At 36.6% G+C, this 17,907-nt stretch overlaps 1 protein-coding gene across 1 annotated transcript in view; it reads right to left on the bottom strand.

Moving 5' to 3' along the window:
* LOC134531207 (myosin-10-like) overlaps positions 1-17,907 on the bottom strand; it is a 70,087-nt gene that overhangs the window by 42,618 nt on the left and 9,562 nt on the right. Inside the window, exons 6-16 of the mRNA XM_063366904.1 lie at positions 17,011-17,094; positions 15,024-15,107; positions 12,969-13,052; positions 12,169-12,222; positions 11,285-11,368; positions 8,586-8,669; positions 7,785-7,838; positions 7,421-7,504; positions 6,967-7,020; positions 5,396-5,479; positions 4,594-4,647 (exon numbers count right to left, since the gene is read on the bottom strand). Coding sequence (XP_063222974.1) covers positions 4,594-4,647; positions 5,396-5,479; positions 6,967-7,020; positions 7,421-7,504; positions 7,785-7,838; positions 8,586-8,669; positions 11,285-11,368; positions 12,169-12,222; positions 12,969-13,052; positions 15,024-15,107; positions 17,011-17,094 — 804 coding nt within the window. The remainder of the gene's footprint in view (positions 1-4,593; positions 4,648-5,395; positions 5,480-6,966; positions 7,021-7,420; positions 7,505-7,784; positions 7,839-8,585; positions 8,670-11,284; positions 11,369-12,168; positions 12,223-12,968; positions 13,053-15,023; positions 15,108-17,010; positions 17,095-17,907) is intronic.

Here is a 17,907-nt window from a genome sequence, read left to right as displayed (position 1 = left end):
CGGTCGTGGGAGGACCACGCACGCCACCTAGGCCTGGTCCTTGAGCGGCTGGCCAGACATGGACTCACATGCACCCCCCACAAATGCCACGTGGGTGCGCGAGAGATTGAGTACCTGGGGCACCTCGTGGATGCCGAAGGCTGTCGGCCGCTGCCCAAACACCTGAACCTCATTGAATCCAAACCTGCACCCAGCACCCGTAAGCAGCTACAAAAACTCCTAGGTCTCTTGAACTGGCTAAGATCCTTTGTACCCCACTTTGCCAGCATAGTTGCCCCTATGACCGACCTATTGTCACCGAAGACCCGGTTTCGGTGGACAGAGGAGGCAGATCATGCACTGGCCACCGTCAAGCACGAGTTCCGGGAGTGCCACCGACTCGCCCGCTTGAGGCCCGACTCCCCGCTATACTTGCAGACAGATGCAAGCCAAGAGGGGAAAACGAGGAACGCCGGATAGTGGAGTACGCGAGCGCCAAGTTCGGCCAGCCCGAGCGGCGGTACCATGTGAACGAACAGGAGTGCATGGCCGTCGTTTGGGCGATGCGGCGGTACCGACACCACCTGGAGGGCCGGCATTTCACGTTGAGGACAGACAGTCAGTGTCTAAGCTGGCTGGATTCCGCCCAAGGCCGCAATTCGAAGTTCACGCGGTGGGCACTCATGCTCCAGAGCTTCGACTTCGCGGTCGAGCATGTGAAGGGGCAGGACAACCAGCTCGCTGACGAGCTGTCACGTCACCCCGACCCTAGGTCCACTTTCCAGGACGACCACAGCTGGGAGGGGCTACTACCCCCACCAGGTACCCTACCTGTCGCCACCGGGGAGGAGGCACCAGCGGTGTTGTGCGCCGTGACCACGCCCCCGGACATTGCCCCAATCCAGGTGTTCGAGACCCTCACTGCCCTAGTGGCGGCCGTGCAGCATGCCCAGCAGACGGACGAGGCCACTCAGACCAAAGTGCAGGCGGGTGAGGGAACAGTCCACCCCTTCCAACGGGTAGTAGACGGAGTGCTACAGACACGGGTGCCTGGCGACATGGAGGCATGGCGTCTCTACATACCCGGGTGCGCACGAGCTGGCGTACTACATTTTCACCACGACCATGACTTGGCTGGCCACCCCGGGGCAGACCAGACGCAGACGGACATCCGCAAAACATTTCATTGGCCAGGCATCACCCGCGACGTTAGGGGTTATGTGCGACAGTGTCAGCGCTGCCAACAGCGGAAGGCGCGGCGGATGGACGGAGTGGAGCAACAGCGCCCCCGTCGACCCCGTGACCCGTTCCACACACTGGCACTCGACATCATGGGGCCATATCCCCGGACCACTCGGGGCAAAAGATTTTTAGTGGTCATCACGGACATCTTCACAAGGTGGGTTGAGGCCTTCCCAGTGTCCAATGTGCGAGCTGGGACCATAGCAGCTCTACTGGACCAGGAAATTTTCCCGCGCTACGGCTTCGCGAGGGTTCTACTGACAGACAATGGGTGTCAATTCACTGGGAAGCGCTGGCGAGCTGACTGTCGTCGGTGGGGCCTAGACCACCACACCACCCCTGTCTATCACCCCCAGTCCAATCCGACCGAGCGTCGGAACCAAGAAGTAAAAGCACAGTTAAGATTGCGCCTGGGGGACGACCATTCTAAGTGGGATGTACATATACCCAAGTTACTGTATTGTCTTAGGCGCCGTACGAATGCCGTCACAGGCCACAGCCCGGCCGAGCTGCTGTATGGACAGAACCTCGCCCTACCAGGGGAGTGCCGGGTGGCAGCGGCCATCACGGACACACTAATCCATCTGGAGATTGAGGAAGGGAGGGAACAGGCCAGGCAACAGCAAAACCAATTCCTATCGGAGCACACACCACAGACCAGTCACCCCCCAACGCCCCTACAACCTGGACAGTGGGTGTACGTGAGGCAGCACCATCTGTCATCGGTCGCTCGCAATTTCTGTGCGGGGCTGGCCCCCAAGTGGTCGGAGCCAAGGGAAGTGCTCTGGAAATCCGGACCCACGTCATACGCGGTCCGTACCCCCCGGGGACGGCCTGCCAAGGTCCACAGGGATGACCTGCGGTTGGTAGCACCCGGGGTAATGGAAGGCGTGTCACCAGGGCCCAACTCGAGGGTGCCTCAATCAGAGGGCCAGCAGGTAACGAACCAGCAGGTTCTGCCAAAGGGCACCGCCCCACCATCTGATGATAACATGGGACTTGAGCCGATACATATTGCCCCCCCCCCGAACTGGAAACTCCAACTGCCCGTACACTGAGCCCTCCGATCGACACCGCGGGTGGCACCCATCAGGACTCCCCGATATGGCAACAGAATGACGAGGAGGAGACAGAGGAATGGGATGAGCCATCATGGATGCTGAACATGAGCTTGGTAGATGCCAACCCCCAGATGTCTGTCGATGAGTCAGGTGATGAGTCAGAAGGGGGGAGGAAGGAACTGACATTGGGGGAAGGTACCCATCACGCACGCGGCGGGCTCCAGTCCAGACGTGCTGTCTAGACGAACATGAGTCCATGGATATCACGCCCCTGGACGAGCCCGGGAAATACATAATTGAGGATGTCACCCCCCCGGACGAGCCTGAGAGAGACCAAGCTAGCCATGCCTACACCCTGGCCGAACATGGGACATACATAATTGAGGATGTCACCCCCCCGGACGAGCCTGAGAGAGACCAAGCTAGCTAGGCCTACACCCTGGCCGAGCCCGGGAGATACATTATTGAGGATATCACTCCCCTGGACGAGACTGAGGACAATACCTCGGACAAGTTCTTGCCCCTGAAGGGGTGCCTCCCGCCGAACATCACACCCGAGCAAGCGGCAGCCCCCTCCCCTCCACGGCGGCCACAGAGGACCCGCAGGGCTCCGGTTCACCTTGCTGAGTACGAATGGACCAATCATCAGGGCCAGGCCAGGGACCCTACAGTGCCACCACAGTGCAACTCAATGGAGCTTATCCACATCAAAACATCACTGCCCCTACTGAGGGGGAACGAGCATAGTGAGGGAGGCACACAGTCATTTTCTTGTTTGAAGAGAGATGATCAGGGCCTAGAATCTCACCCCAGGCATAGTACACCACCCCAGTGCCGCGCTTCGAGTGCGTCACTCCCGTGCGATCATTGTGAGGCGTCGGTGCTCATAGCGGCCTCAGATAGAGGGGGGCATTTGACGCCAGCCGATAGTGCGCCTCTTAGTCGCACAGGCCGCGATGCCTCTCCGACGCCTCTCAAAGCCGTGTGCCACGAACACGCCCGCGCGTGCAACATGGTGCAACGAGTGTGAGTGCACCGAACGACCCGCAGTTAGCACCACTACCGGCCACCTCGGCGGAAGCACTCCGCCGGGTGTGGCAATGTGCTTCCGCCGGACTATAATAGCATCAAGGGCACATGTTTTCTCTCACAGACATAAACTATGTAATGTATATTTCATCAAATGTTTTTATTTGTTAATTCCATTGTTCAACGTGCGAATAGGTCCTAAACTTGGCCGCGTCTGTTTCCCGCGCGCTGCGCTTCTGGCGCGCAATTGGCAGGCCTGCTGTAGCGCTGTGCTACACGAGTGAGTCAGTACCCACCGGGAGCTCGAATAGGCTGGTCGTCTTCGCGCAACGTTGAGAGGCCACCTTCGCGCCAATTCCGCAACCGCATCTAGATCGTGAGTACAACACCACTGGCCGTGCACCACCGCGCATCACCGCGCATCACCGCGCATCACCGCGCAGGTCTTAGCAGCAACGTCCGCCACATACTGTTCGCTCAAAACTCCCCCCTCTCCATAGTAAGCGGGGTCATCGCCGAACAGCCGTACACGCGCAGAGCTCTCTAACCCCGAACAGTCGCGGCCAGGGGATGGATAGCACCATGTAGAGGTTGATGTGTAATAAAAACCACACTTCACGTAGCAGAGTGCATCATTTGTAGTATAAGGCGTCTTGGGTGGCCTAAACAGCCCAAGGATCACCTCTACGGACACGTCCCTGCCTCACGCCACTTGGCCGAACCCAAACCCCGAGACCCATCCCACAAGACTTGATAGCTTTGACGGGGAGGCAGCCGGAACGGTGTCAAATAATCATTTTTCAAAATAATATATATTTTTAAATATTTTTGTCATTAATTTACTAACTCTCATGTATTCTGGAATGTACACCCTATAAACTTTCCACAAACACGATATTTTTTCTCCCCCTTTCCTACTAAATCTTTGTTTGCAGACTTGGGAAAATCTACAGTCACTTAAACAAATAATTATGAACAAAAATATTTTTTGTAAGTGTTTTAGAATTTCCATACTAAGGCGATATAAAGACATAATGACAATCTTGATTTTGAGACAGAAGAATTGTTATTAGCTGAAACAAGCATTTGCAGTGTGTAATTATTTAAATTAAGAAATTTGTAATCCATTATTTATTTTCACAACATAAAATACTAAACACCACTGTAAAAAAAATTCAAAAAATAGTTGAAAATGTACTTGTTTACCTACTGCAGTTCGATAAAGTTCAAAAAATACAATTGACGCCATTAAATATATTAACATTATTGAAAAACTACTTACTTTAAAAGCGCTTTCTATGTTTTGCTCTTTGCACTCCATGTCTAGTCTGTTCACCTGGCAATAAAAAAAAAATACAGAATGAAAGTTAATGATTGTACATTAACTCTTTAGCAAAAATTCACATTAAATTTATACTTTGCTAAATTGCAAAGCTAGGAGCCAGAGAATGAATATTAATAAAAAATTTATAATAAAAGATACAGCTGAAAATTTAATAACTTTCTCTCTTTCAACAAATCAAAATTATTAAACTGAAAAAAAAACTGTGCTTTAAAATCATTGAATAAATTATAATTGGGAACACACTGAAAAGATTAAATGATTCAATTTACACGAAACACACCCAACATCAAAACACTATGTTACAACTAACATTAATTCTGAAGTTGTGTTATTACTTAGCCATGCACATATTATTCAGTACCACCTGCCTGCATTGATTTTTTTTTGTTCATTTTTATTGATTTATTCCATTCCAAATTATATCTGATTATTTTAGAATGGCACTTTCCTAGCATTATTTTTTATGTCAAAAATATTTTCAGCAGGTATCAACTAAGTGTAATACAATGTGAATTTAACGTTATGCAAGTATTCGTAATTATTATCACTTGTCCTAGATTTTACAAACATTATATAACACTAATTAAAAACCAGTTATGTTATTTATGCTAAAACAAAGAGAAAATGCAAATGAGTTTTAGTGTAAAATTGAAAGAAATATATCTTAAGTAATAGTGTTGACGAGTAAATAAAGATATCAACATGGAGTGTTAGACCAAGCCTTAAGCTGCTTACTCACAGCATGGTTAAGGCGTTTCTCGTTCTCAGTCAGTATCTCCAGTTGCTGCTGAGACTTGGTTAGTTTGTCCTCCAGGTCTCTCCCCTGCAAGAATCGGACTCAGTGTGAACAACTGGCGTGTTGTTGCGGCAAAACCTGTAGCTTTATATATAGTTTACATTAATCCTTTTATGAAATTTTGTTAAAACATAGAATTTTTATTCGTTTTCAAATTGAAAATATATTCAAAAAACCATAAGAAAAAAATTCCTTTTGGCACAGCCTATAGGCATAGGTAAGATTTTGGAGTACCTTTTTTTTATATTTTATATATTTCTATAAACAGATGGAACATTTGAAGAACATAATGCAGCAATCATAACAACCTATGTAGTCGTAAATATATAAAACAAAATAGTTTTAACGTTTTCTCAAATTCGATACACCTAAAATATTTTGAATGTTTATTAACATAATTAATCCAGCATTAATCGTTTTAACGAATTTCATAATATGCCTACTAATTTAGTCATGCAATTATTTTTCATCTTCAATCACAATTATTCTTCCTATGCACTAATACTTAAATGTAAAAAAAAATTTGGTCAAAAGGTTAAGTTAAAATTTAAAGTTATTAATAAATTCCGACGAATTAAATACTATTTGTTTTTAAATTTCAACCTTTGTGTTTACGGTAGGTAATAGTTAGTGTCATTAAAAATTGTTTCAGTCAAGGTTTTTAAATTTTAGGCATTTTACAATAAATGACAATGGATTTGATAGTACATCTATTAAAAAATGTAATTATATTTTGTCATTATACCCATGTTATTTCCACCCCTTTTAGAATTGGTTTGTTTTATCTTAAATAGTTTTAAAGTAATAATTATAAATTTACAAACAAATTTAACGGATTTGATAGTGTTATTACTAAGAGAGTTATGAAATTTTTTTTGCCTTTTTATTTTACCCATTTTAGCAATAGATAGTCTAATAATTTTTTTTCTAGAAAACGTTTTAGATAATAATTTTAAGATTATAACATATTTATACAAATTCGATGTTATACCTACGAATAGAGTTACGATTTTTTTTGTCCGCCAACCCTTGTCTTTTCAAACACCTTGCATTTATGGTTGTTCGTATCAAAAACGTTTTCAGACAAAAGATTTTGTCATTGTTCCTACGATTAATAGAACGTTCAAATGGATGAGATATTTTTCATATTGCGGGAGTTAGAACGAAACCGTACCCATTTCTACCCCTTTGTTCGGATATAGCCCATTAACGAACTCGACCATTTTTTTCCAATACTAGATTATATGTATCAGAAAAATTGCGATAGTTATCGTGTCCATAAAATTGTTATATGCATGTGTGTGTATATATATATATAACCACACACACAAACTTGTGAGTTACATAGGTTTTGGTGTCTATGGATCATTAAATGAAAAACTATATAAAAATATTTCCGGAAGTCGCACAATGGTAACGGCTAAAATAAGTAGTATTTCTTTGAAATATACCTAAAAGTGCTTAATAATGACTGCTTACATAATTATTAGTGTAATTATTTCCATTTAACTTACTTTTAAATTGATCTCTTCATTTTTCGCCTTGCACTCTGCATTTAGAACCTGAATCTAGAGTTTAAAAAAAATACTAGATGAGACATTTTCAATGGCTGCAGATTTACATACTAAAACTTAATCTCAAACTCATTTAACTAAAACGTCATGTATTACGACATATACATGTACTTAGCCAATGTAAATCAATTAATTCTCACTTCACACACTATTTTTTTTTTTCAACAGTCTGCTTTTGGTGGAAAGGATGGACAAAGTACTTGTCAAACACTGACCATAGACTGTCATGGCCCAAGTGTCAAAAACTGCTTAGCTTTAAGGTCGAAGCCACATATGAGAAAATGTTGCTCTCTTTCCTTTCAGCGTTCCTTGGTCAGCCCTCTTCAAGAGCGATCAACTACTGATGACTTTAACACAAATGCCAAGAACTAGTAAAATGAACAAGTAAACATACGTTTTGGTTGAGTAGTGTCTCGTTCTCAGACAGTTTCTCAATCTTGTGTTGGCACTGCGCCAGGTTGTTCTCCAGGTCTGTCACCTGCAAGTGAAATTACTCACTGTTCACGTGACAGCACCGTTGTCAACTTGTGCACCTGGGCTACACTTTATAACTTCGTGAGAGGTTCAATCTTATAGATGAGCGGCAATCGTGGATCTAATACTTATTTATTTTCACAACATAAAATACTAAACAGGACTGTAAAAAATATTCAACAAACCAGTTGAAAATGTACTTGTTTACCTACTGCAGTTCGATATAGTTCAAGAACTACAATACACATAATGAAATATATTAACAATATTGAAAAAGTACTTACTTTATGAGCGCTTTCTAAGTTTTGCTCTTTGCACTCCGTATCTAGTCTGTTCACCTGGAGATAAAAAAAAATTCCTGAATGAAAGTTAATGATTGTGCATTAAATCTTTAGCAAAAATTCACATTTAATTTATACTTTGCTAAAGTGCAAAGCTAGGAGCCAGAGAAGGAATATTAATAAAATTTTAATAAAAAAGAAGCCAGCTGAAAATTTAATAACTTCCTCTCTTTCAACAAATCAAAATTATTAAACTGAAAAAAAAAAACTGTGCTGTAAAATCATTGAATAAATTATAATTGGGAACACACTGAAAAGATTTAAATGATTCAATTTACACGCAACACATCTAACATCAAAACACTATGTTACAACTAACATTAATTCTGAAGTTGTGTTATTATTTAGCCATGTACATATTATTCAGTCCCACCTGCCTGGTTGACTTTTTTCTTCATTTTTATTGATTTACTCCATTCCAAATTTTATCTGGTTATTTAAGAACGGCATTTCCCTGGCTTTATTTTTTCTGTCAAAAATATTTTCAGAAGGTATCAACTAAGTGTAATATAATGTGTATTTAACGTTATGCAAGTATTCGTAATTATTATCACTTGTACTATATTTTACATACATTATATAACACTAATTAGAGACAAATTATATTATTTATGATAAAACAAAAAGAAAATGCAAATGAGGTTTAGTGTAAAATTGAAAGAAATATATCCTAACTACTAGTGTTGACGAGTAAATAAAAATATCACCATGCAGTGTGACCCCGAGGTATAGCTGCTTACTCACAGCATGGTTAAGACGTTTCTCGTTCTCAGTCAGTATCTCCAGTTGCTGCTGAGACTTCGTCAGTTTGTCCTCCAGGTCTCTCCCCTGCAAGCATCGCACTCAGTGTGAACAACTGGCGTGTTGCGGCGAGTTGACCCTCTCCAGCGCTGACGTGTCGAGACTGCGCCCTAGGGTAGCGCGGGCTTCAAGGCAGATACTGCCGCAGGGCTACCTATATACAGTATGCATTACTGCGAGGGGCAGCTTTAAAGACACGCCTTCTAGCAGAATAAAAAAGTGTTTATGACTGTGATTTAATAAAAGGGATATTTCATTTATATTGTTTGGATAACTATGTCAGGTTATTCAAAAAGGTTGTGAATTTAACAGTATGATAAACTTCACCTAACATATTAATTTAAATCCTACACATTTTAATTGGCATATCTTGTTGAAATGATATTAATACAATTTATACACTTGTATTCCTACAGTTCTGGATGTATATTAGTGATTGGGAGCAGGGGAATATAACTTATTTGATAACAAACATTTTAAAATTTTACCTTATATAGTTCTACATATAATAAACCCACATTAAGCTTATGTTTGTAATAATAAATTACAATATTTATTTCAACATTATTTTAATTTATATTCTCTTCATTTTTATGTTACCTGATATTTCGTTAAAGGATTTGGCATAAACATACACAGTTAAGTTTTGATTCTGTAAAATGTTTTGAAATGTTTAAACTACTAATGGTTTATTATGATTGATTGTAGTTGTAAGTTAGAGCATACAATTTCAAGTGACAATGAAAATATGTAGCTGTATATATAGTTAACATTATTCGTTTTATGTAATTTTGTTCAAATTTCGAAATTTTATTCGTTTACAAATTGAATATATATGTAAACCATAAGAAAAAATATCTTTTGGCACAGCCTACAGGCGTAGGTAAGATATTGGAGTACCTTTTTTATATTTTAGAAATTTCTATAAACAGATGGAACATTTTAAGAACTTAATGCAACAAACATAACAACCTATATGATCGTCAATATACAAAACAAAATAGTTTTAACATTTTCTCAAATTCGATACACCTAAAATATTTGGAATGTTTATTAACATAATTAATCCAGCATTAAACGTTTTTACGAATTTCATAAAATGCCTACTAATTTAGTCATGCAATTATTTTTCATCTTCAATCACAATTATTCTTTCTATGCACTTATACTTAAATGTAATTTTTTTGGTCAAAAGGTTAAGGTAAAATTAAAAGTTATTAATAAATTCCAAGAATTTAATATTTTTTTTTTTAAATTTCAACCCTTGTTTTTTCGGTAGGTAATAATTTGTGTCATTAAAAATTGTTTCAGTCAAGGTTTTTAAATTTTAGGCATTTTACAATAAATGAAAATGGATTTGATAGTACATCTATTTAAAAAATGTAATTGTATTTTGTCTTTATACCCAAGTTATTTCTACCCCTTTTAGTATTGGTTTGTTTTATCTTAAATAGTTTTAAAGTAATAACTATAAATTTACAAACAATTTTAACGGATTTGATAGTGTTATTACTAAGAGAGTTATGAATTTGTTGGTTAATTTTTTTTTTCCTTTTTACCCATTGTAGCAATGGTTTGTCTAATAAAAAATTGTTTTATAAAACGTTTTAGATAATAATTTTAAGATTATGACATAATTTATACAAATTCGATGTATTACCTACGAATAGAGTTATGATTTTTTTTTTGCCCGCCAACCCTTGTCTTTTCAAACCCCTTGCATTTATGGTGATTCGTATCAAAAACCTTTTCAGAATAAAAATTTTGTCATTGTTCCTACGATTAATAGAACGTTCAAACGGATGAGTTATTTTTCATATTGCAGGAGTTAGAACGAAACCTTACCCATTTCTACCCCTTTGGTCGGATATAGCCCATTAACGAACTCGACCATTATTTTCCAATACTAGATTATATGTATCAGTTTGGAAGTGATTTGAGAAAAATCGCGATAGTTTTCGTGTCCATAAAATTGTTATATGTATGTGTATATATATAACCACACACACAAACTTGTGAGTTACATAGGTTTTGGTGTCTATGGATCATTAAATGAAAAACTATATAAAAATATTTCCGGAAGTCACACCATGGTAACGGCTACAATAGGTAGTATTTCATTCAAATATACCTAAAAGTGCTTAATAATGACTGTTTACATAATTATTAGTGTAATTATTTCCATTTAACTTAGTTTTTTATTGATCTGTTCATTTTTCGCCATGCAGTCTGCATTTAGAACCTGAATCTAGAATTTAAAAAAAAACTAGATGAGACTTTTAAATGGCTGCAGATAAACACACTAAAACATAATCTCAAACTCATTTAAGTGGATTCTCATGTGTTACGACATATACATGTACTTAGCCAATGTAAATCAATTAATTCTCACTTCACACACTATTTTTTTTTTCAACAGTCTGCTTTTGGTGGAAAGCATGGACAAAGTACTTGTCAAACACTGATCATAGACTGTCATGGCCCAAGTGTCAAAAACTGCTTAGCTTTAAGGTCGAGGCCACATCTGAGGAAATGATGTTCTCTTTCGTTTCAGTGTTCCTTGGTCAGCCCTCTTCAAAAGCGATCAACTGAAGACTTCAACACAAATGCCAAGAACTAGTAAAATGAACAAGTAAACATACGTTTTGGGTGAGTAGTGTCTCGTTCTCAGACAGTTTCTCAATCTTGTGTTGGCACTGCGCCAGGTTGTTCTCCAGGTCTGTCACCTGCAAGTGAAATTACTCACTGTTCGCCTGATAGCACCGTTGTCAACTTGTGCACCTGGGCTACACTTTATAACTTCGTGAGAGGTTCTGTATTTCGGATGGGCGGCAATATTGGATATAAAACTAGGTTTTCTATTATATTAATATTAGCCTGTGCATAAAAAACTATGTTGTCATTTAATAATGAAATAAAACTTTCATTATATAAGGAATAACCTCTTATGAAAAAATATAAAAGTAAGAGAGTGGGAAGAATTTATGCACAGAAAAGTATATTTTCACACATGAAGTAAGTATATACATTTTTGTTTAATAAAAATCATTTTTCAAAATAATATATATTTTATAATATTTTTTGTCATTAATTTACAAACTCTCATGTATTCTGGAATGATTTGTACACCCTATAAACTTTCCACAAACACGATAATTTTTTTTCCCCTTTCCTACTGAATCTTTGTTTGCAGACTTAGCAAAATCTACAGTCTCATAAACAAATAATTATGAACATCATTATTTTACTGTGAGTGTTTTAGAATTTCCATATTGAGGCGATATAAAGATAAAATTACAATCTTGATTTCGAGACAAAAGAATTCTTATTAGCAGTGTGTAATTCTTTAAATTGAGAAATTTGTAATCCATTATTTATTTTCACAACATAAAATACTAAACAGCACTGTAAAAAACATTCAACAAAATAGTTGAAAATGTACTTGTTTACCTACTGCAGTTTGATATAGTTCAAAAACTACAATACACACCATTAAATATGTTAACATTATTGAATAAGTACTTACTTTATGAGCGCTTTCTATGTTTTGCTCTTTGCACTCCATATCTAGTCTGTTCACCTGGCAATAAAAAAAAATCCCGATTGAAAGTTAATGATTGTTCATTAACTCTTTAGCAAAAATTCACATTAAATTTATACTTTGCTAAAGTGCAAAGCTAGGAGCCAGAGAAGGAATATTAATAAAAATTTAATAATAAAAAAGCCAGCTGAAAATTTTATAACTTTCCCTCTTTCAACAAATCAAAATTATTAAACTGAAAAAAAAAACTGTGCTGTAAAATCATTGAATAAATTATAATTGGGAACACACTGAATAGATTTAAATGATTCAATTTACACGCAACACATCTAACATCAAAACACTATGTTACAACGAACATTAATTCTGAAGTTGTGTTATTATTTAGACATGTACATATTATTCAGTCCCACCTGCCAGGTTGACTTTTATCTTCATTTTTATTGATTTACTCCATTCCAAATTTTATCTGGTTATTTAAGAATGGCATTTCCCTGGCTTTATTTGTACTATCAAAAATATTTTCAGCAGTTATCAACTAAGTGTAATATAATGTGTATTTAACGTTATGCAAGTATTCGTAATTATTATCACTTGTCCTATATTTTGCACACATTATATAAAACTAATTAAAAACCAGTTATGTTATTTATGCTAAAACAAAGAGAAAATGCAAATGAGTTTTAGTGTAAAATTGTAAGAAATAGATCTTAAGTAATAGTGTTGACGAGTAAATAAAGATATCAACATGGAGTGTTAGACCAAGCCTGAAGCTGCTTACTCACAGCATGGTTAAGGCGTTTCTCGTTCTCAGTCAGTATCTCCAGTTGCTGCTGAGACTTGGTTAGTTTGTCCTCCAGGTCTCTCCCCTGCAAGAATCGGACTCAGTGTGAACAACTGGCGTGTTGTTGCGGCAAAACATGTAGCTTTATATATAGTTAACATTAATCCTTTTTGAAATGTTGTTCAAACATCGAATTATTATTCGTTTCAAATTGAAAATATTCGTAAACCATAAGAAAAAAATTCCTTTTGACTCAGCCTATAGGCGTAGGTAAGATTTTAGAGTACAATTTTTTTTTAAATATTTTATCTATTTCTATAACCAGATTGAACATTTGAAGAACTTAATGCAGCAATCATAAAAACCTATATAGTCGTCAATACATAAAACAAAATAGATTTAACGATTTCTCAATTCGATACAGCTAAAATATTTTAAAGTTTTTTTTTAACATATTGCATCCAGCCTTAAATGTTTTAACGAATTTCATAATATGCCTACTTATTTAGTCATTCAATTATTTTTCATTTTTCAATCATAATATTTCATCCTATGCACTAATTATTAAATGTAAAACTTTTATTGGTCTAAGGTTTAAGGTAAAATTAAAACTTATTAATAAATTACAAGAATTAAATACTATTTGTTTTTAAATTTTAACCTTTTTTTACGGTAGCTAATAGTTTGAGTCATTCAAAATTGTTTTAGTCAAGTTTTTAAATTTTAGGCATTTTACAATAAATGACAATGGATTTGATAGTACATCTATTTAAAAAATGTAATTATATTTTGTCTTTATACCCATGTTATTTCCACCCCTTTAAGTATTGGTTTGTTTTATCTTAAATTGTTTTAAAGTAATAATTATAAAATATACAAATAATTTTAACGGATTTGATAGTGTTATTACTAAGAGAGTTAGGAATTTGATTTTTAATTTTTTTTTTTTACCCATTGTAGTAATGGTAGTGTCTAATAAAAATGTGTTTCAGAAAAAGATTTAGATATTAATTTTAAGATTATGACATAATTTATACAAATTCGATGTATTACCTACGAATAGAGTTATGATTTTTTTTGTCCGCAAACCCTTGTCTTTACAAACCCCCTGCATTTATTGTTGTTCGTGTCAAAACTTTTTCAGACAAAAGATTTTGTCATTGTTCCTACGATTATTAGAACGTTCAAACGGATGAGATATTTTTCATATTGCGGGAGTTAGAACGAAACCTTACTCATTTCTACCTCTTTGGTCGGATATTGCCCATTAACGAACTCGACCGAGATTTTCTACTACTAGATTTTATGTATCAGTTTGGAAGTGATTTGAGAAAAATCGCGAGTTATCGTGTCTACAAAATTGTTGTGTGTGAGTGTATATATATATATATATATATATATATATATATACACATACATACACTTGTGAGTAGATATAAGTTTTGGTATCTATGGATCATTAAATGAAAAACTATATAAAAATATTTCCGGAAGTCACACCATGGTAACGGCTACAATAGGTAGTATTTCATTCAAATATACCTAAAAGTGCTTAATAATGACTGTTTACATAATTATTATTGTAATTATTTCCATTTAACTTAGTTTTTTATTGATCTGTTCATTTTTCGCCATGCAGTCTGCATTTAGAACCTCAATCTAGAATTTAAAAAAAATACTAGCTGATACTTTTAAATGGCTGCAGATTAACACACTAAAACATAATCTCAAACTCATTTAAGTGGATTCTCATGTGTTACGATATATACATGTACTTAGCCAATGTAAATCAATTAATTCTCACTTCACACACTATTTTTTTTTCAACAGTCTGCTTTTGGTGGAAAGCATGGACAAAGTACTTGTCAAACACTGACCATAGACTGTCATGGCCCAAGTGTCAAAAACTGCTTAGCTTTAAGGTCGAGGCCACTTCTGAGGAAATGATGCTCTCTTTCGTTTCAATGTTCCTTGGTCAGCCCTCTTCAAAAGCGATCAACAACTGAAGACTTCAACACAAATGCCAAGAACTAGTAAAATGAACAAGTAAACATACGTTTTGGGTGAGTAGTGTCTCGTTCTCAGACAGTTTCTCAATCTTGTGTTGGCACTGCGCCAGGTTGTTCTCCAGGTCTGTCACCTGCAAGTGAAATTACTCACTGTTCGCCTGATAGCACCGTTGTCAACTTGTGCACCTGGGCTACACTTTATAACTTCATGAGAGGTTCTGTATTTCGGATGGGCGGCAATCTTGGATATAAAACTAGGTTTTCTATTATATTAATATTAGCTTGTGCATAACAAAACTATGTTGTTACTTAATAATGAAGTAAAACTTTCATTATATAAGGAATAACATCTTATACAAAAAAATAATAGAAAAGTAAGAGAGTGGGAAGAGTTTATGCACAGAGAAGTATATTTTCACACATAGATTTGAAGTAAGTATATACATTTTTATTTAATTCAAATCATTTTTCAAAATAATATATATTTTAAAATAATTTTATCATTAATTTTACTTACTCTCATGTATTCTGAGATGATTTATACACCCTGTGTACTTTCCACGCACACGATGTTTTTTTTTTTCCTTTTCCTACTGAATCTTTGTTTGCAGACTTGGCAAAAATAACAGTCACATAATAAAATAATTATGAACAACATTATTTTACTGTGTGTGTTTTAGAATTTCCATACTGAGGCGAATAAAGACCTAATGATAATCTTGATTTTGAGACAGAAGAATTGTCATTAGCTGAATCCAGCATTTGCAGTGTGTAATTCTTTAAATTGAGAAATTTGTAATCCATTATTTATTTTCACAACATAAAATACTAAACGGCACTTTAAAAAACATTCAGGAAAACAGTTGAAAATGAACTTGTTTTCCTACTGGAGTTCGATATATTTTAAAACTACAATACAGAACTTTAAATATATTATTATTTAATAAATACTTACTTTATGAGCGCTTTCTATGTTTTTCTTTTTACACTCCGAATCTAGCCTGTTAACCTAGAGATAAAAAATGTTTAAATATCACATATATCAATATTACTATAAAAATAATAAAGTGAGGAATATATACATATTTAATTATATTTATATATTTCATATTCTAGTAAATATAAGATAATTTTTACTTAATACAAAAAAACATTTTTCCGTTTATAAAATTAATATTTATTTTCATATTAAAAAATATTTTCTAACTTTCATGCGTTCGGTGATATTATGTACACCTTATGTTCTTTCTACACTCACATATATATCCCCTTCGACCATTGAATCTTCGGCTGCAGACTTTGCAAAAGAAACAGCTCATTGGAACAATGCAAGTGTTTACATGCTACTGTGAATCTGTCATACATATTGTTTGCGAATTAAATTTTATATATTAGGCGATATTTAGACATTATGAACTTTGATTTATAGACAATAATAGTCATTAGTTAACTGTAGTAGTTTCAGTTTGGAATTTATAATGAAGATACTTAATAATTTTTTTTCATAACATAAAATACTAAAACAAACTGCAATAAAATTATAACAATAAAATTCAAATTATAGGTTTTCCTTTTCTGGTGTCCATATAAAAATTATTATTGTTATAGAAAATGTTTTAAAAATTGTTTCCTATGTTTTCGTCTTTCACTTAGAATATTCGGTACATACGCCTTTGAATGCAATTTAACATTTTATTTATATACTGCGAAATTTAATTGCTAGGAGACAGAGACTAGTCGTTAAAGCAAATTAAAAAAATATAATATAGCTAACACAAATGTTTTAATACCTTTTTCCTTCTTTCTTACACAGATAATTTGTGAAAAGTTGTTCAAGTGTTCGTAATTTTATCACGTTTAAAACCCTTAAATAACAATTACTAAATATTAATTTAAAATATTTATGACAAAGGAAATAAATTGTAAGGTAGTTTTCGCGGTAAAATTAAAGAAATATATCCTAACTACTAGTGTTGACGAGTAAATAAAAATATCACCATGCAGTGTGACCCCGGGGTATAGCTGCTTACTCACAGCATGGTTAAGACGTTTCTCGTTCTCAGTCAGTATCTCCAGTTGCTGCTGAGACTTGGTCAGTTTGTCCTCCAGGTCTCTCCCCTGCAAGCATCGCACTCAGTGTGAACAACTGGCATGTTGCGGCGAGTTGACCCTCTCCAGCGCTGACGTGTCGAGACTGCGCCCTAGGGTAGCGCGAGCTTCAAGGCAGATACTGCCGCAGGGCTACCTATATACAGTATGCATTACTGCGAGGGGCAGCTTTTAACACACGCCTTCTAGCAGAATACAAATCGAATATAACAAATTTTTGGGAAAATAAGTTTATTTATTTAAGCTGTGTAGATAATTATGTCATGATATTTAAAATAAATAGTTGTGCAGTTAACTCTAATCTTCGCCTAACATAAAGACAGGAAGACCTAAACACTTTCAATCTGAATAACATGCTGAAGTGACGCTACTAGAATTCAGATAGGTACACGCATTCGTTCAATGAGGAATGTATAACAATGATTTCGAGCAGGGGAAAAATACTTATTTAAATTGATACGTTTTAAACAAGAATCTCCAAAATAATGATATATGTAGATTTGTTTTTTCGTTGGGGCATCAAACGGGATATTACCAGCCCATATTATCCCTCTGTCAACCTTGTTGAGCAGATAAAAAAAAATAACTAAGTGGTGTTCACTATCTTTCTCCATCAAAGCAGAAAGTATAGGATCCCGAGTTGTCAGCCTTAAATGTAGCATTGAACTATGTGCCTCATGGAACTACCAGACATTCTCTCAGTACGGTTTTGTTGTTTGGGAAGGAACTGTCTGACCCTTTGTTAAGATTATGGAGGATCTTTCCTGCCTGTTTTGAAATAATACCAGGCAAGCAGCTTGAGAAGTTTTGGAGTGAGTGCAG

The sequence above is a fragment of the Bacillus rossius genome, chromosome 1 (genome assembly GCF_032445375.1).
Source record: "Bacillus rossius redtenbacheri isolate Brsri chromosome 1, Brsri_v3, whole genome shotgun sequence".
Classification (NCBI taxonomy): Eukaryota; Metazoa; Arthropoda; class Insecta; order Phasmatodea; family Bacillidae; genus Bacillus; species Bacillus rossius.
The sequence above is the reverse complement of the archived record's forward strand: the minus strand, read 5'-3'. Positions and strand labels throughout refer to the sequence as shown.